General features: G+C 46.4%; 1 protein-coding gene across 1 annotated transcript; it reads right to left on the minus strand.

Moving 5' to 3' along the window:
- Nucleotides 1-11,915: 11,915 nt before the first annotated feature.
- Nucleotides 11,916-18,409, minus strand: LOC119363503. The gene is made up of 9 exons (XM_037628876.1): nucleotides 17,770-18,409; nucleotides 17,626-17,683; nucleotides 17,434-17,500; nucleotides 17,303-17,348; nucleotides 17,110-17,208; nucleotides 15,910-15,978; nucleotides 14,747-15,812; nucleotides 14,168-14,316; nucleotides 11,916-14,072 (listed from the first exon to the last, which is right to left on the minus strand). The coding sequence occupies exons 1-9, from the start codon at nucleotides 18,268-18,270 to the stop codon at nucleotides 12,555-12,557; spliced, it is 3,573 nt and encodes a 1,190-aa protein (XP_037484773.1). The 5' UTR covers nucleotides 18,271-18,409; the 3' UTR covers nucleotides 11,916-12,554.
- Nucleotides 18,410-19,800: the final 1,391 nt, after the last annotated feature.

The following is a 19,800-nucleotide window of genomic DNA, read 5'->3' on the forward strand; positions in this document are numbered from 1 at the left end:
TATCTTTTGAGTATGGCTTTATAGAATTATTCGTGTGCTTCACTTGTATCATTTGAAGTTTGGATTGCCTGTTTCTCTTCACATAGAAAACCGATATTTGTAGAATGCTCTTTTGCTTCACTTATATTTGTTAGAGCATGTTCTTTTGTAAAAATAATTAAACTCTCATGCTTCACTTATATCCATTTAGAGAGCCAACGGGAATTGGTCATTTCCATGGTTAGTCATAAAATCCTACATAAAACTTATGGATCACTGAATATGATATGTTTGATTCCTTGCAATATTTTTGCGATATAGAGATGATAATATGTGGGAGACACTAGTAAACAGTTGTGGTTAGTAAGAATATTGGTGTTAAGGTTTGTGATTCCTGAAGCATGCACATATAGTCTCTCGTTATGCTATGAAAGTTGGAGCATGATTTATTATTGATTGTCTTCCTTATGAGTGGCGGTCGGAGACGAGCGATGGACTTTTCCTACCAATACATCCCCTAGGGGCATGCGTAGTAATACTTTGCTTCGAGGGCTAATAAACTTTTGCAATAAGTATATGAGGTCTTTATGACTAATGTGAGTCCATGGATTATACGCACTCTTACCTTTCCGCAATTTTCTAGCCTCTACGGTACCGTGCATTGCCCTTTCTCACCTCAAGAGTTGGTGCAAACTTCGCCCGTGCATCCAAACCCCGTGATATGATACGCTCTATCACACATAAGCCTTATTATATCTTCCTCAAAACAGCCACCATACCTACCTATTATGGACTTTCCATAGCCATTCCGAGATATATTGCCATGCAACTTCCACCGCTTTCGTTTGATGACTTGAGCATTCATTGTCATATTGCTTTGCATGATCATATAGCTGACATAGTAGTTGTGGCTCAGCCACCATGCATCATTTTTATACATGTTATGCTAGATCATTGCACCTCCTGGTACATTGCCAGAGGCATTCATGTAGTCATATTTTGTTAGAGGTACCGAGTTGTAATTTTTATTCCTTTTGAGTTATAGGTAAATAGAAGTGTGATGATCATCATTTTTAGAGCAGTACCCCAGTGAGGAAAGGATCATGGAGACTATGATTCCCCCACAAGCCGGGATGAGACTCTGGACAATGAGAGAAAAAAAGAGAAAAAGAAGAGAAAAAAGAAAAAGAAAAAGAAAAGAAAAAAGAAAAAATATAAACAAAGAGAGAAGAGGCATTGTTAGTATCCTTTACCACACTTGTGCTTCAAAGTAGCGCCATGTTTTTCATACGGAGAATCTCCCATGTTGTCACTTTCATATATTAGTGGGAATTTTTCATAATAGGATTAGATGCACACCCACTTAGTTCCATATTGAGCTTTCATGCACTTATAGCTCTTAGTGCATTCGTTGCATGGCAATCCCTACTCCTCACATTGATATCAATTGATTGGCATCTCCGTAACGTGTTGGTTAGCCGCGTCGATGTGAGACTTTCATACTTTTTTGTCTTCTTTATATTTACCCCTATCATCATACTCTATTCCACATGTAGTGCTATATCCATGGCTTGCGCTCATGTATTGCATGAGGGTTGAAAAAGCTGAAGCGCATTAAAAAGTATGAACCAATTGCTCGGCTTGTCATCGGGGTTGTGCATGATAAATACTTTGTGTTAAGAAGACACAACATGACAAGATTATATGACCTTGTAGGGATAGCTTTCTTTAGCGTTGATATTTTGAAAGACATGATTGTTTATTGGGATGTCTGAGTATTGATGTCTTCATGTCAAATTATAGACTATTACTTTGAATCACTTATGTCTTAATATTAATGCCATGGCTAGATATATGATCGAGTTTATGCTAGGTAGCATTCCACATAAAAAATATCATTTTTATCATTTACCTACTCGAGGATGAGCAGGAATTTAGCTTGGGGATGCTGATACGTCTCCGTCGTATCTATAATTTTTGATTGTTTCATGCCAATGTTATACAACTTTCACATACTTTTGGCAACTTTTTATATGATTTATTGGACTAACCTATTGATCCAGTGCCCAGTGCCAGTTCTTGTTTTTTGCATGTCTTTTGTATCGCAGAAAATCCATATCAAACAAAGTCCAAATGCGATAAAAATCTACGGAGAATTATTTTGGAATTTATGTGATTTTTGGGATGTGGAATCAACGCAAACGGAGGGCCATAGTGAGCACAACCCACCGGGGCGCGCCCTGGTGTATCATGCCCTCCTCGAGCGTCAGTTAGAGCCCTTCTTCTAGCGCAAGAATATAAGTTATGGAAAAAAGTCGTCTAGAAATTTCAGCGCAATCAAAGTTACGGATCTCCGGGAATTTAAGAAACCGTGAAGGGCCGGATCTAGGGAGCGCGAAACAGAAGAGAACAGAGAGGGGGATCCAATCTCGGAGGGGCTCCCGCCCCTCCGCCTCCATGGAGGCCATGGACTAGAGGGGGAACTCTCCTCCCATCTAGGGGGAGGCCACGGAAGAAGAAGAGGAGGGGGGCTCTCTCCCCCTCTCTCCCGGTGGCGCCGGAGTGCCGCCGGGGCAAGGATCGTGACGATGATCTTCATCAACAATCTTGTTACCGTCAACACCAACTCTCTCACCCTCTATGCAGCAGTGAAACACCTCTTCTCCCTGCTGTAATCTCTACTTAAACATGGTGCTCAACTCAATATTATTTCCCAATCATCTATGGTTATCCTATGATGTTTGAGTAGATACGTTTTGTCCTATGGGTTAATCGTGATCTTGGTTGGTATGATTGTATTTTTTATGCTGTCCTGCGCGCCCTCCATCTCGCACAAACGTGAGGGGCCCGGTTGTAGGTTGTTGCAATATGTTCATGGTTTGCTTCTTGTTAGTGTTGCGGGGGATGACAGCAGCCTAAACGCGGATAAGTGGGTCATGGCGTATGAGAGTAAAGAGGACTTAATACTTAATGCTATGGTTGGGTTTCACGCCCTTAATGATCTTTAGTAGCTGTGGATGCTTGCTAGGGGTCAAATCATAAGTGCATATGATCCGAGTAGAGAAAGTATGTCCGATCATGCCTCTCCCTCATATAAAATTGCAAGGATGATTACCGGTACTTGTTATCGATTGCCTAGGGACAAATGACTTTCTTGTTGACAAAAGCTATCTACTTTTATTACCTTGCAATTTATTTGTAGTTTTCTTCTTGCAAAGTACTCTTAGTTTTATTCTTACAAAATAGTTCCATACTTGTTCTAGGTAAAGCAAACGTCAAGTGTGTGTAGAGTTGTATCGGTGGTCGATAGAACTTGAGGGAATATTTGTTCTACCTTTAGCTCCTCGTTGGGTTCGACACTCTTATTTATCCAAGAAGGCTACAAACGATCCCCTATACTTGTGGGTTATCATCCAGCTAGGGGCCGGATGTCCGGCCCGATGGCCCGGATGTCCCGCCCGACGATTCCAGATCTCGTTTGGGGCGGAAATATTCGAATTGGGGGCGGAAATTGATTATTCCAAGGGAAAATTGGAGAGATTTCATGGATGGAAATGGTGAGAAATATGGGGGAAAGCTAGATCCACTTGAAACCAAGCAATTCCATGGATCAAATCCAACAAAACATCATCAAACCAACAAATGACAAAAAATGGGGGTTACTTTTGGTGGGGATTTTTGAATTTAGGAAATCAAGCAAAAGAAGGCTAGAAAATGATGGGGGAGGCTCCAAATTTGTGGTCAATGTGACTCATGATACCACAGATGATGTAGGGTGGATACCCTAAGGCCGATCTTTCATGAAATGGAGGGGATCCCGCGAAGAACACGAGGGGAAACACGAGGGAAATCGCGAGGAGAACGAGAGGATACACCCAAATCAACAAGAAACGATCACATGATTCAAATCCAACAAATGGGGATACAAAGGTAACTAGTTCATCTCCTAGAAGGAGGCCTTGAGTCCATGGAGGATCTTCCCTTGCGGGGGCTTCATCCACTAGGGATCTTCTCACATGGAGGTCTTGAACTCCATGGGAGTGGTAGTCTCTCTCTCTCTTTCTCTCTCTCTCTCTCTATCTCTCTCTCTCTCAAGAGGAGGAGTTGTAGGAGCAAAGCTCACATACAAATGAGCTATCACTTTGCTAACCCTAGCTAGGAGGAGGTGGGGGTATATATAGTCTAGGGCCACGAATAGGTAAGTGGGAGAGAGTTTACATGGGCCATTGTTTTTGCGCATTGTGGAGGGAGTGGAGGCACATGACGACTACTTCAAGCTCTGAAGGGATTGTTGCGGCCAACTCTCTTTCTTGGCCAAGCAGAAATGCATGATTGCTCTGAGGATGCTTGCACTTGGTACTGCCGCAGACGCCGTTGGTGAGATGGTCAGGATGGGGGAGATCATGTGCCTGAAGACTACTATCAAATTTGCCCGCACTGTGATTGAAGTGTTTGGACCTGAGTATCTCAGAGAACCAAATGCGCAAAACACGGAGAAGTTGTTGGCCATTGGAGAAGCAAGGAGTTTCCAGGAATACTCGGATCAATTGATTGGATGCATTGGCAATGGAAGAACTACCACAAAGGTCTGCGGGGAATGTATCAAGGTCACACAAGAGAGGCCACCATCATACTAGAAGCGGTGGCATCACATGACTTGTGGATTTGGCATGCTTTCTTTGGAATGTCCGGTTCTCACAACGACATCAATGTGCTTCAACGATCTCCGGTGTTTAGGAGGCTTTGCAATGGGGAATCACCATCGTGCAACTACACCGTCAACGGCCAGGACTACAACATGGGGTACTATCTTGCCAATGGTATCTATCCTCAATGGGCGGCGTTTGTGAAGACCATATCCGAGTCGTGTGGCAATAAACTGCAATAATGCAGGAAGTGGCTAGGAAGGACGTGGAGAGGGCATTTCGTGTGCTTCAGGCTCGTTGGGGAAGTGTGCGGAGCGCTGAAATGATGTGGGAATCAGATACTTTGTGACAGCTGATGACATGTTGTGTTATTCTGCACAAATATGATTCTCGAGGATGAGGGTGAAGCTGTAGCCCAAACCCATGATTTTTAAGCACCTGGAGAACAAGTTGAAACTCCAAAAGATCAAGATGCGGCTCAGCTTATGAACTTTCTACAGATGCATCAGAATCTTCGAGATCGGCAGGTGCACACACAGCTACTCAATGATCTTGTGGAGCACATGTGGATCCACAATGGAAACCAAGGAGGCAATGCTTGAGTTTGGCACTTCAAATAAATTTTATGTAAATGCTATCTATGCTTGATACCCAAGAAGTGCTATTTACGTGCGACATTGTGTTGCATGATCGACGTGCATGTATTTGCATGGATTTGAGAGTCTGGATTTGAGATATGTGGATGCACGAAAGGAAATATGAGGGCCCATCCTGATGCACCCGCGGGCGTATCCGGACGCCTCCGCGGGCGTTTGAGAGGTCGGATTTGCCAAGTCCGGCTGTAGATGCTCTAATGTTTCAAGAAAACCGCACTATTCATATCTAGAATTTTTTTCCTCTGTCACTATCTTAAATTTACATTTGATTTGTTTAGAGATTGTAGGCATATGTCTTGTGAACATTCATGATTTTTATTTTTGTTATCTTTAAATCATTCAAATATGCTTTTTGAAAGATGGGAGCATGTGAGGGTGGGGCACATGACTATCGGAGGTGTTAAAATATACCCACATGTTTAAGGTTCTAGGCCAACTAGTAAGCGTGCACGTGTAACACACATTTTGATTAAAATTAACACCTGATGTGAGAATTCAAACAAATAGGAAAATAATTTGATACATCCTCTCCATTCAATTTTATAAGCGTATTGTTTTTTTTCAAAAAACAAACTTTTCTATCGTTTGACTAAATGTACTCCATTACTAATAGTGACACATCCATGACAAGCAGCAAAAATACCTTTTAAATCATGTATCATGACTAAATGTATTTCATTATTCGTTTCGAGTGCGGTCAAAACAAAACAAAGATGCAACCATCAACTTTGTTTGCAGTCGTCTTTAAACTTCACTCTTTCTAATGGATCAATCCCTAAGAATATTATTCAACATCGAGAAGCAAGCACAAAGCCATTGATCTTTAGCCGAGTGTCAAGACTCACACAATCAAAGATTTGATCGCAACAAAATGGCTATGATGCAACATCTCACCAAGACATGTTCATCAACAATCAAAAGACCAAAAGGCCCGAACAATTTATTGGGCTGTAAAAAATAGTTATGTAGAACCACCATAATATACATGCTTACAACACTATCACCGCATATTATTCGCATGCTCTAACACACGTTGTCAATGCGAACATCTAGCAACACCATCCATCCTGACATAATAAACAACATATTCTTGTCCTGGTCCAACAAGTTCAATTAGTAAATGACCCTCCTTAACATGTTCAGTAGCATTCGCTGCAAAAAAGTACGAATATTCAGATTTCATGTCAACAACAGATATATTTGGAAGTGCATTTTCTTTTCTCCTGCGCCATAAAATCTTCTTGATAAGTTATTTTTCTTTCAGGTGTATAATGCAAAACTCTGATGCAAGTTAGCATGAAACCTTCAAAATTGGGAATTTTATCAACATGAAAAGACACGGGAAGCTTTGACGATGCAGAAACCCGTCAGATCCATCGGTAGGGTAGCGAGCGTAGTCGGAAGTTGGGAGTTCACATGGGGGGTTTACGCAGGTTCAGACCCTCATGATGAAGTAATATTCTACGTCTCGCTTTGCTTTTGATGTGGGAGCATCTCATGCGAGGGGGTTACAAGATGATGATGGTGATGATGATGACTACCGAGAGTTCTATCTAATTGAATAGATGTCATAAGCTACCCCCGTCCTCACCTTATAAAGGGGTCGAGAGCTAGAGTTTACAGGTGTCCGAGTTGATCTCATGTGTAAGGGTTTCTTGGCTTTCACATCAAGATGGTCTTCCCGCTCCGAGTCGGGCCCCTGCACTCAAGGTTGTCAGAATCGCGATTCTGTTATACGATTCTACAACTTTAGGATCCAAACTAAACCCTCTGATTCTACGATTTTAGTTCTTAGAATCTACGTTTCTACGATTCTAGTAGTGAAGATTTTACGATTTGCGATCCTACCATTGAAATTCCGATCCAATTCAAAATCATGATTCTGACAACCTTGCCTGCACTGGCTCCTAGAGTTCAGCCGCCGCCAGATCCATTGGGCCCTGAGGCCGGCCTGACACCGGGCTTCCTGGTCGATGGGCCAACCCTGGTGTATTTACTGTCAAGCTTTATTTGTTCGAGTTGCCTACTCACTTAAACGTATACTCTTATAATGAAAGTTACCATGTGCATAGAAATATACTCTCCTAAACCTAAACATATCTAGAAAAAAAGATTCATCCTTGTAACGTCATTCACTTATTCCTGAGTAGATCCACGATCTCTAAACATAATGTTTCTTATGGAACTATTGGATATAGGAGATTTTGTAGGAAGGAACCATAACTATGTGGATTCATTTGAGTAGGCACTTATAATTACCTCACTGACAATCCTATTGAATGAAAATAATTTGACTAAAGGCCATTGACATTGAGTGGACCTGCCCCATCACATGCTTCCTGATCACCTACACAAGGTAGCAAAATCCTACCTCTTTAGTGTGTTTTTCTCAAATTCTTCAAAGAAGCGAGTTCTTGAAAGAATAACAACATGAGGAATAACTAAACGGAAGCGTAACTACAGTATGCATGCAATTCAGAGTAGCGACAAAGTCATCACGGCGAAATAGACCATGCATAGGAAGTAACCGGTCATACAAAGCATGCAGACACAAAGGTATTTAACCAAAGTACAGCAAAACTGAAGACAAATAGAACATAGCAAAAACTGATGAAATTGGGAAACACATAGATGCGGAAATTATTGAGTTAAAGAAATAGAACCGGGTTGCTCGATGAAGACAATGGATTTGTATGACCAATTCCGGTTGTCGTGACAACTATACATCTGGTTAGTGAGGCTTGAGATTTAACTCAGAAGAAATTTAGTCTTCACACTATTCCCCTTGAGTTAAGATCACTTAGTCCTGCCCAATTACTCGTGATAATTCTTCAAGGTAGACTCCCAAAACCTTCACAGACTCATTCTATGGCACTCCACAAATTCTTTTTGAATGCTCAGAACATGATGCCTAACCATCTGAAATATCATAGTCTTCAAAGGTATCAAGCGTTGGATCACACAGGACAATCTCTTCATTGATGCTCAATCACTTTGGCTTTGGGTTTTTGAGTTTTTCCTCACTTAGGATTCTCTCGGGTTCTTCGGAGGATGGGTTGCTCTAGTTGGCACTTATCAATCAATCACTCAAAGCAGCCAACCAATAAATGATTGTGGGGGCGGCTATTTATAGCCTGGGTCAACCCAACATGAAATGATTCTCATGCCCTTCGGACATGACCATTGTCAAGATAAGATCCACATGATAGCTCGCGCTAGCACAACAATGATCGGAACTCTCAATTTCCTCACGGTAGAAAAATCGCACTAGCAAAATCCTATCTCTTTAGTCACACCAATTTCATCAACGACGAGAAGAACTGCATCTATATCGCTGAAGAACTCGACTCCACTTCAAGATATTTCCAAAGTCTTTACTCAAAGAAATAGGTAAGTTTGAGCATCACTTCGATAATACACCTATGTATCACCTAGATCCCCCTTTAATAGTATGGTGTTCCGTATGAGTCAATATAAACAAAAAGAAACTACGAAAACAAAGTCTTCACGTTCTAGTTCACCACTTCTATTTCTTCAAAGGGGCACGCCAATTTTTTCAAAGAAACTACGAAAACAAAGTCTTCATGTTCTAGTTCATCACTTCTATTTCTTCAAAGGGGCACACCAATTTTCTCAATGTAAACATACATTTCTAGGGGTCGTCTTTCTTGCTTAAATCAAATCTTTAGGGACTTTATCTCATGTGTATACTCACAAACACATTAGTCCTTTAACCCATTTATTTTCGGTACTCCAAAATCACAAAAGCGACACTAGATGAACTTACAAGGCATTTGTGATGCATAGGGACCTGCTCCCATGGTTGAGTGCGTGGAACTATGACACCACTTCTGTGATGTCCCGCTCTTTGTTAGTCCCGATGTCTTGAATTGGACTAAGAATGTGCAGCTCTGTCAAATCATGCCAGCTCACACTCTTCAAAGAATTCACCTTGGCACCGCATTCGTGGCGGACGGGACAGATAACTGGTGACATGCCTAACCCTAAAACCTAACCCTATGCCATGGGCATGTCACTGATGAACAGTACCTTAATATGTCCCCCCTCTTTCAGTCATTCAGTTGAGCGTGAACAATGCCCATGCTACAGTGGCGTTGCTACAGGATGCCGAGCAGTATGCATCTACAATATTTTTTTGCTACAATACATGATCTAGATTGTTGATTTTTGATTCTCTGTCATGTTAGAGTAACTCCAACGGGGCGACCTAAACGGACGCGTGCTTTGTCCGCTTTTCATCCGTTTGGGTCGGCCATGCGGACGTGCGCGTCTGCATTCTAAAATGGGTCGGCTTGACCGCCCAACAGGAAGACTGACCCAAATGTGCCGGCGTGGGAAAAAAATAGCTCACACAAAATAAACATAATTAAACATTAGTGGCTGGTCAAACGCCGACCAGAGTCCATTTAAACCTAATTAAACATTAACTAAAACATTAAAAAGTCTGCGCCCGCCTGCTGCTGTCCCGCACGCTGTCCTAGACATCGTCGGCCTTGCCCTTGCCCTTGGCGTCGACGCCGCCATCGCCATCGCCGGTGAGGTCGATGAAGACGGGAGAAGGGCCAGCCTACCCGAACGCCACCTGGTACGCTGCCAGGGCAGCCTCCTATGACGTCTGCTGAGGCGGGGGCCTTGCGGCTAGCCGCGCGCGCTCCTCCTCCTCCTCCTCGAGCCAGAGCGCCTCCGCGTCGCATTGGAGCATGGCCTCGTAGCACATCTGCTCCTCGCCGTCGGCCTGCTCCTGGCGGAGCCAGTGCGCCTTTCAGCGCTCGAGGTGGGCGGCCTCCTACGTCGGTGTCGCGGCGAAGTGGATGGGAGGCGCGCTCACCCACTCGCGGTACTAGCCCATCCACGAGTAGGCCTCCTCCAACCAAGTGGGTGGAGGAGGGGAGCGCTTCCGCGTCGACTCCGGCTCCAGCTTGGGCTGGATGGGCGGCGACGGTGGCGGTCGCGACACGAACAGCGGGGTGTGGACGGAGTCCCCCACCGCCGACAGGGCAAGGGCTTGCTCCAACCCATCCCAGTGCCCGTCCTCCTCGAGGCGGCTAGCCTCTAGCGCGTGCTGCAGGGCCTCCTCGAGGGCAGCTTGGTACTCCGCCTCTGCCTCCATGTCCTCCGGATGTACCTGCGGGGGCGGCAGTGGAAATGGTGGCGGGACGGCATCGACACCCAAACGTCGTTGCTCCTCATGTTTGAGGGCGAACCAAGCCTCCCAGTCGGGAGAGTCGGCGGCGTACTTAGGCAGTCGAAGCTGCTCCGGCGTGAGCTGCGCGCGGCGCCGGCGCACCTCCTCGTCGTGCGCCCGCTGGCTCCGCGGAACCGCCGGCACCGGGATCCGCTGCGGATCCAGGTGCCAATGGTGCGGCAGCGTGACGTCGGGGTACGGCAGCGGCTGCATGTACTCCTAGTGCCACCGTGCTTGGTGCACCAGGATATGCAGGCGCCGGCGATCATGGCGGAAATGCGCCGGCGCCGGAGGATGAGGAGGATGGGGAGCACAGGAGGACGAGGCGCCGAGGGTGCCCTTGCCATTGCTGCTGCCGGAGAGGCCCATGGCGCGCTAGGGTTTGCTGTCGCCGGCGAGGAAGCAAAGGGAGTGGTGGGGGGGCAGATGTGGACGGCAAAAGTGGATGAGGCCGCCCCCGCTGCACGCGTGCTTAAAAATGGACGCTTCCACTGGCTGACTAGTGGGCCCGTTGGGTGGTCTACAGATGGGGACGCGGCGGACGCCGAGAAGATGTGTGGCGCGTCCGCACCGACGCATTCCAGGCGCAATTTTAGGCCAGAAATGGATCGACGCGGACACAAGGCGGACGCGATTTGCGTTTGGGTCAGCGCGTTAGGCCTGCACTTTCGTCCTCGCCGATCCAGACGAACGCAGGTGGATGAAATGGGTCATTCCATTGGAGTTGCTCTTAGAGCGTGACACGTTACGAGCATATCACTGGATCTCTCCAGACGGGCTTACGTGAGAGCGTGGGCCCCGCTTTACATCCGATTCTTCAATAGGCTTGCGAGCGAAGACCGGTGAATGGACGGCTGCACACCTTGCAAAAAAAGTAGTTTGATGTTGCCCTGTGCTCACTCTTTCTTGCTTTCGGCTTATCAACAGGATAATATGCAATTGCGTATTCCCATAAAAAATATGCAATTGCGTATTCACACACACACACACACACACACAAAAGCAATGCTAATTGGAAAGGGTACCCTTTTCTATCATCCTACCCTTTTCTATCATCCTACGAGATGACAAAACTTCAGAATTTTTTTGTACTGTAAGCACACGTTATTTTTCAATTAAGAGTGTTTCAGTAAAATTATGCTATTGCAGGAAAATGGAAATGTACTACCGACTCAGATCAAAGTCAGGTTACCAACCGTGTATTCAATCTTCAGACGTGCATACCCTTTTAGCTGCTCAATACTACTCAAAACAAGCGGTGAACCACGTAAAGATCTGAGGACATCACAATTTTCACAAACGTCACAACTCCTCCAGGATGGCTGCCAAATCCTTCCAAGAACAAAATGCATGTAAGCTCACCCTTGCTCATTGGTATGACAATAGTTGCACCAAGGGCCAAGGCATGTGCAAGAGTTTGGAGTATAGTGGATCTTGCTTGACCCAAGCACTAACATCTTTCATTCAGCATATCACTAACCGAATGGACCATGGAACTCAACTCCTGGCGCAGAACATGAAGGGGAAGCAATTTCATTCAGAGAAGGGAGTAAAGGTGGCTGATCTAGTCTAACAATCTATTCAATGCTGAACCATTTACAACAAACATACAATGTGACATGGGCATTAACATAGGGATGACCACGCAGTCTAACTACTGAGGACGTCTCCTAAATTCTGGTGCAAAAATTTCCACCGCAGAATGCTATTGTGTGGTCAGAAGAGCCCGGGCGGGCTTTCGGATCATAGGGCGTCAACATATATCCCACCACAGCCTTTCTCCAAATGCCGGATTACTGAACTCCCGTACCAAACAAAATGGGCCGGTAGAAATGATATGATTTCGAGCAGTGTTCATCCATCCATATTCTGATATCTTGCACAGGGGGGGATCGATCTACGACATGACCTGTGATCCCTAATATTGTGTGTATCCACTTCATGGACGTCCCATTTCTGCTGTTGCTCAATTTTGTGGCCCGGGTCCACAAGTCCTTAGATGCTTCACGTTTCTGTGTCTGACATCTGATCTTGTAGTCACACGTGTTCATTATCCACACTCCCTGCTTATAACTGCAAGGCGAGATCTGGCTGTTGTGCTTCCAAATTGATGCCCGAAGACTGTCGAGCTGGTGGTGAACCTGGAGAGGGAAACCCAATGTTCAAGTCTGGACGGAGCATATCCATGTTTGGCTTCTGTTGCATGTGAGGAACCAACCCTTGCCATTGTGATTGGCCCTGTGATCTTGAGAAATCTGTCTGGACCAACTGTGGAAATATCACCAAGCCCTTGTTTTGACCTGGACTTTCTCTAGGAACCTGAACAGGTTGTCTAAAGAACTGAGGAACAGCACTTATCTTCATTTCGTCACAAGTTCGGACATTTGCAAATGGCATCTTCCAGCCAGAGTTGCCGTCATTAAAATTCGGACTCACTATGGTTGGTTTGTTCTCTGATGAAGCACCAAATGAGATCCAAGATTGGGCTACTGGAGCAGACGGAATGCCCTGGTTCTCCCTAACAGCTGTTGGAAATGCTGAGAAAATGTTCCTGGGAGCATCAAACCCTCGGTTTGATACGTTTACTTGGCCAGGTACCGCGGTTGGTACCATTGACTTTGCATGGTCACTAATATTATTCTGTGCGCTCGCATTCATGGCAAAGCCATTGGCATTTACCGGTTCATTTTTAGTAATGAATCCAATGTTGCTCGTTTGTCTGCTTTTCTCAGAAGTTCCAAACTTTGCATCACCAGGTCTTCCATGGTACACCCATGTAGCTTCATTTTTGGGCTGTGGTGCAACTGGTTCCTGAGATTGGAAGAAGGGTTTAGGATGCCCAACACCATTGTTTGGGGAAAGCATATCATGAACACCAGGACCTTTCGTGCTCTGAGCACTTTGAGACGAGTCGCTTTTTTTCATTTGATGAGCTCTGACTGCTTCTGGCGGTTGGAAAAAAGGTCGGTGACCAGCCATTTTGTTCACGGCAGGCACATCAAGCACACTAGAAGCTCCTTTTGAACATTCAGACCTCTGTGGTTGCACTTCAGGAGGGCAGGCATTGGAGGAGTGTCTGCCTTTCCTAACTTGATCATTGGTTGCCCTTTTCGTCTTCACAGCATTTCTAGATGCTCTGTGTTTATCGTGCAGTGGTAAGGCATCAGTGTTCCTGTGCTGGGGTTCAGCAGAAACACCAAATAATCTTGGCTTAAGTTCTGGACTCTCAAGTGAACCAGTCACACCAATTACATTATTAACACTGGTTATCCGATTAAGTAGACTCAAGCTCATATCCTTTGAATTAATGCTTTCTGTTGGTCTGAGTCTTTCATTATCTCTGGGCACTGAAGCATTCCTTTGCATATTCGTATCAGAGCTAACCTGACTTCGTAACTGGTCTTGCATAACTAGAATAGGTGGCAATGGTGGCTCATATTCTCCAACCCAGCCACGTCCAAACCTCACTTCAGCAGGTAATGTCTGCTGAATACGCTCAGAAGCAATTCTCCAACCTTGGGCACCAAGTGAACCAGCAAAACGAGCCAAACTTCTTGCATAAGAGTGCTCAGCATGAAGTCCAACCTGTAAGGACGAAAAATCTAACCATGTGAACTAACCAGCAAAAGAAACTGTGAAGTATAAAAGTAGATTGGATTTAACCAGAGGTGTTCGCATACATTTATCAGCTCTTTTGGCTCCGCACAGAAGACATCAAATATTAGGTCAGAATCTGATGAAGGCTGGTCTTCATGTTCATGGTAAGTTTTTCGTCTAGTCTCGTCTACCACAAATGACTTGTGGCTGGGCTTTGCTGAATAATCTCGTGCTGAAAAGCGAAGAAAAGAATAAGCATGTCAGTAGGGTTATATGAGCACTTGGTTATATCGTAGTAATCAAATGAAATTCCTCCACCTGAAATGGAACTGCAAGATATTCATCTCAACCAAATTAACAAGATATATAGGTCATCATTAAGCATTTTGAGTACCAAACTACTAATTCATCACCAGAATGACTCAGAGAAACCCCACATATACAGAACTGAAGAAAGAAGCATTGGGCATATTATAATTTCCTTTCAGTGGGCATCCTTTGTTTGCTGATCAATGCATTCTAGTGACTTTACAAAGTTCAGACTTTTCGTCTTCAAAACTGTAAGGCATAACCTCCCTATTACATAAAAGTGTGGCTAGTAGGTATTTAACTAACGGAACAATTTAAGTAGATGAGCTGATTCAGAGAGAGGAAGATGATACCTGAAGTATCGTCAGTCTTCTCAGACCTGACCTCATCCACTGGAGAACTGATGTCTTTGTCGGAACACCCATCGGCTGCAGTAGATTCAGGGGGCTCAGCACCGTTAGCCTGTGACACGCTTAAGCCATCAGAGCCATCTCCTGCAGAAACGATGGTGGCAGGAGAGACATTTGAACCCAATGCGTCTTGGCCATTCAAACAAAATGGCTTAGCAATCTCTTCGTTGCAGGAGTCGCCTAGATCATCTTGTCCATCTCTGCAAAAAGGCTCCCTAGCCGACTCTGTTTGGCGGGAGTGGTCCATGTCATCTCTGTATCTGCAACTGGGCTCCTCAACAAGTTTTTCTGGGGATAAGCCTAAATCTTCTCCATTCGCACTGCCAGGATTTTCAGACGGCTCTTTCTCTAATGAGCAATCTGGATCTTCTCCATTTCTGCAAACTGGCTTCCCAACGTGTGTCTTCTGGGATGACAAGCCATCTTTTGAACTCCGGGAAGTAGGTTTCTTGACTTGCTGTTGGGGCAAAGAGGAACTTCGGTCATTTTCGGAACTTCTTGAAATGGCTTTCCTAACTTGCCCTTGTTGGAATGAGGGGCTTCGATCATCCTCCGAATTTCTTGAAATGGCTTTTTTAACTTTCACTTGGCGGATTGAGGAACTTCGATCATCCTCCGAATTTCTGGATATGGATTTCTTAACTTGCTCTCCATGAAACGAGGAACTCAAATTGTTCTCTGAATTTCTGAAAATCGGTTTCTTAACTCGTTCTTTGTGGAATGAAGAACTTAAGTCGTTCTCTGAATTCCTAGAGGCGGGTTTCTTCACTTGATCTCTGAAGCTTATGTCAGCTCCAGAAATTTTTGCATTTGGTCTCTTAATTTGCTCTTTACGGGTCAAGAAGTCTAGATCATCATCTGAATACCTCAAAACAGGCTTCTTGATTGGTCCTCTGTTGCACGGAATAGGTCCAACTTTCTGTTCACTCTTTACTTGGTTTTCTGTAGGTATGCCCTCGTCCCTAAGTTCTTGAAACTTCTTTCTTGCCAGCTCTTGTATGGAATGGGCCTGCATGAATAAGCATAGCACGAAACATTGAATCACAAGTGATAAATGATGGTGCTGTAAGTGCATCATTTTTTCAGAAAGGCTGCTGGTAATGTACCTGTCTGAAGTAAACCGTATCAGGCGCATTGTACACCATTGCATTGCTGCAAATTAAGAAAACATCATCCTGCGATTTAAAGAAAAATATCATCAACTGCTCAACTATTATTATCAGTAAGGCACACAATAATTGTGACAAACCTACAATACTCAAATACGACCAAAGAATGTTAAAATATAAATTATGCTCCCTCGGTCCCAAAATTTTTGTCTTAGATTTGTCTAGATACGGATGTATCTAATACTAAAACGTGACTTGATACATCCGTATCTAGACAAATCTAAGACAAGAATTTAGGGACGGAGGGAGTATTAGAAAAAAAACGTCAACTTCTGCTTAGGGTAGGATAGTATAATCACTAGCACAAACTTTAGTGCGGATCTCTAATGCAAGAGTTACATGCAAGATCTAACCATCTTCATTATGTGCACAAATTACAGGCAAACAAAAAATTAATCATAGGAATGTAAGTATAAGCATGTGATAAACTAATTGGTGCACGCTATGTTGCTGCATTTGTTGGGCCTCATGAAAAAGTTCATGCTATCGTTTCGAGAGAGGAAAGAAGTTGACATTCAAGGTAAGGAGAACGCGTTCAAAGGTTGCTTCTAGCATTGGACTGGTCCTTGTAGGTGAAATTCACTCTCAAATAAATATAGTATATGAACTGAAATGACCCACCATCCCCAACTACAACATCCACTTTAGCGACAAATAAAAGAATGGCGACTCCCCATTGGCGGCGCTGGCTACATATACGACAAAACATTAATTCAAACCTAGAATTGTTCGAAGGAGCGATATGCACTCCTGGCAGCGCTAGCTACATATACGACAAAATATTAATTCTAACCTACAACATCCACTTTAGCAACAAATCAACGAATGGCGACTCCCAAGTCCGCATTGGCAGCACTAGCTACATATCCAACAAAATATTAATTCCAACCTCAAATTGCTCGAACCAGCAATATGCATCCCCAACTACAACATCCACTTTAGCAACAAATCAACAAATGGCAACTCCCCATTGGCAGCACTAGCTACATACACGACAAGATATTAATTATAACCTCAAATTGCTCGAACCAGCAATATGCATCCCCAACTACAACATCCACTTTAGCAACAAATCAACGAATGGCGAATCCCCATTGGCAGCGCTAGCTACATATACGACAAAATATTAATTCTAACCTCGAATTGCTCGAACGAGCGATATGCATTCCTAGCAAGCTTCCTCTTGACGGTGCCGAAGTCCATTGGGTGCTCAATCACATCATTGTAGTCAGGCAACTGCGCCAATCAAAACAACCATGGCATCATCAATACCACCCGTATGTCAGATTAGCATCTCCAACAAGCATGACGCACGAACAAACGCCCTCACCTCCTCCAGATCCACCGGCTCAGCAAACACACCGTACGTATCCTTCCTGCAGAATCAAACAGCAGCATAAGAAATCGAGCTCGTCAAATCATGAAAAAAGAAACACTTCTCACAAGATGTAAAGCACGCACTTCTGCAGCTTGTCAAGAATCATATCCAGCGCCTGCCGGTCCGGCAGCGGCGTTGTCCTTGCCATCCCTAAATCCACCGGCAAAAATAAAAAGAAAAAAAGAAACAATTTCATTTCTTCGGGAAAAGGCGCTCAAAAGTCATAATCCCGTCACCGGAAATGAAGAGATCAGCAAAAAACAGAGAAATCGAACCTGGCACCGGAAGCCGCTTCGTCCGCGGCGCGCTGGCAGCGTCGCTCCTCCCAGCAACCTAAAATAAGAGCAGATCTCGCGTCACAACCAGCTGCAGAGTGAAGTAAAGACGAGGCCGAAGACGAATCGGGCAGCATGGTTCACCTCGCGACTGCGAGATCTGTCGTCGCGCGACTCGATCCGGCGCTTCTTGGGCGGCTTGACCTGCTCCTCGCCTCCGCCAGCCGGCCGGTCCTCCCCCTCCGATGAGTCCGAGTAGGGAGGGGGAGGTGGGGCCCGGCGATGGTGCTGGTCCGGAGGAAGCTGGGAAAGCTTGACGACGAGCTTGAGCTTGCGCCGGCGGCGGTCGGAGGCGGAGGAGCCAGCCACGCCGCCTCCGTCGGAGTCGGAGCTGGACGGCTCCGGCGACGGCGCCCTCCGGTGCTGGGGGCGGGGCGGCGACGAGGAGGGCGACGAGGGGAAAGGGAAGAAGTCGTCGACGAGCGGGCGAGAGGACGCGGCGGCGGCGCGGCGCGGGCGGAGCGACCGGCGCGGCGGCGGCGACGGCGAGCGGCAGCGCGACGACAGGACGTGGCTCCCGCCTCCGCCTCCCCTCCGGCGCGCGGGGTAGCTCCTCTCCGGCTCCGGCGACGGCGACCGCGGCATGGCTGCTGCTGCTGCTGCCGTCCTCTTCTTGGCCTCCTTGGGGTTTGGTTCTGGTCTGGCTACGCTTTTTTTCTACGGCTGCTTTTGTTTGTTTAATTCTATCGCTTGCGTCTGCCTGTGTCCTTCTCTCTCCTCCCTCTCTCTCCCTTTCTCTCTCTTCCCCACGCACACACACTCACACGCAGTCTCTCTCTATCTATCCCTATCTTCTCTCTCTCCTCTAGCGACTTGCACCAACCACTACTACGGCCATTAGTCTAACTTTTGCCGCAGCCGCGCTCTCTCTCCTCCGACGAGAAGAGATGATGGGCGTGTGTGGGCTTGGTCCATGGAAAGCCGGAATTATTGCCCATTGAATTGGTGGGGCTCACTGACTGCAGACACTGTTGACACAGTGCTCCAAATTTAAACACTATGCATCGGAGAAAAAACACGACGTAATAGCACCCCAGGTACCTAACTTGCACATAATGTGATGATCTAGTCCCAAACTTGCAAAACTAGACCATTCCATACCCCAACTTGCATCCAATGTGATGATTTAGTCCCAGGCCAATCACAGCTCGACAATTGGCAGCCAGGTGGCTGGACTGGTAAGCGCACTCACTTTTGCAGAAAACCCCCTACCGTTTTCTCTAATCAACCCGCACTCGCCTCTACCTGAATTAAAGACGTCGGAATCGAGTTGGCGTCCATTCGAGGAGGGTTCACGAGCTGGCGGGGCGACAGAGCTCACTAGTTGGCGTCCGTTCGAGGAGGCCGCCGCCCAGGCCCAGACGTGCCTGGATGCGCTGCGTCTGCTCGCGCTCACTAGAGATGCGTCGGCGCCGGCGGACGAGCTCGCCCTCGATGGGAAAGGGCCTGCTGGTGATGCCACCACACCGCCTCCTCCTCCGTCTCCGTCTCCACCACCGCTGCTGCCGCAGCCCCAAACGAGGCCGGAACCGGAATCGCAGCCGCAAGAAGCTGAGGCGGAGGCGGAGGCGGGCACCTCCAAGCAGCACTCCTCGCCGCCGCAGCCGGAGGAGGCGTCGCCGGCGGAGGAGCCTTCGCGGGTGGAGCGCAACATCAGGGGCGTCCTGAAGGCCATGCTGGCCATGGGAGCGTTCGCCGACGAGCGCTACGCCCTCTACATCGGGGACTTCTTCAAGGCGTACCTCCAGGCGCCCAGGCCATCGACCCGCCGCCGCTGCCGGACGCTGCGGGGACGGCGGGGCTGGGGCCGATCCAGGAACGCAATCCTTACCTCGCCGACGAGGTGGCCAGGATGGAGAAGGCGGCAGAGCAGCGTGAGGTGCTGAGCAGAGGCCTGCTGCAGGTGGAAGCTGCCACGCTGGCCGCCCTGGATGCAGAGTTCAGCGAGGCGACGTTGGCCGACAAGGAGGCGATGCAGGCCAAGCTGGTGGCGGAGGTGCAGTACGCCAAGGCCAGGGTCGACACGGAGGCCATGGTTGAGATGGTCAGTGGTGGCAAAGTTGGTTGATCTTTCTGTCATGTGCAGATGCAATGCAAATGGAAGCCATTTGCTAT

Source organism: Triticum dicoccoides, chromosome 2B, assembly GCF_002162155.2.
Source record: "Triticum dicoccoides isolate Atlit2015 ecotype Zavitan chromosome 2B, WEW_v2.0, whole genome shotgun sequence".
NCBI lineage: Eukaryota > Viridiplantae > Streptophyta > Magnoliopsida > Poales > Poaceae > Triticum > Triticum dicoccoides.

Bases quoted from the DNA above. Each gene is read 5' to 3' on its own strand.
- LOC119363503 (XM_037628876.1), bottom strand. From the start codon at position 18,270: ATGCCGCGGTCGCCGTCGCCGGAGCCGGAGAGGAGCTACCCCGCGCGC. The intron at 15,979-17,109 runs GTTAGAATTAAT...TTTAAATCGCAG, and splicing joins GCTCGTTCGAGCAATTCGAG to GATGATGTTTTCTTAATTTG. The intron at 15,813-15,909 runs GTACATTACCAG...TTATTCATGCAG, and splicing joins ATACGGTTTACTTCAGACAG to GCCCATTCCATACAAGAGCT.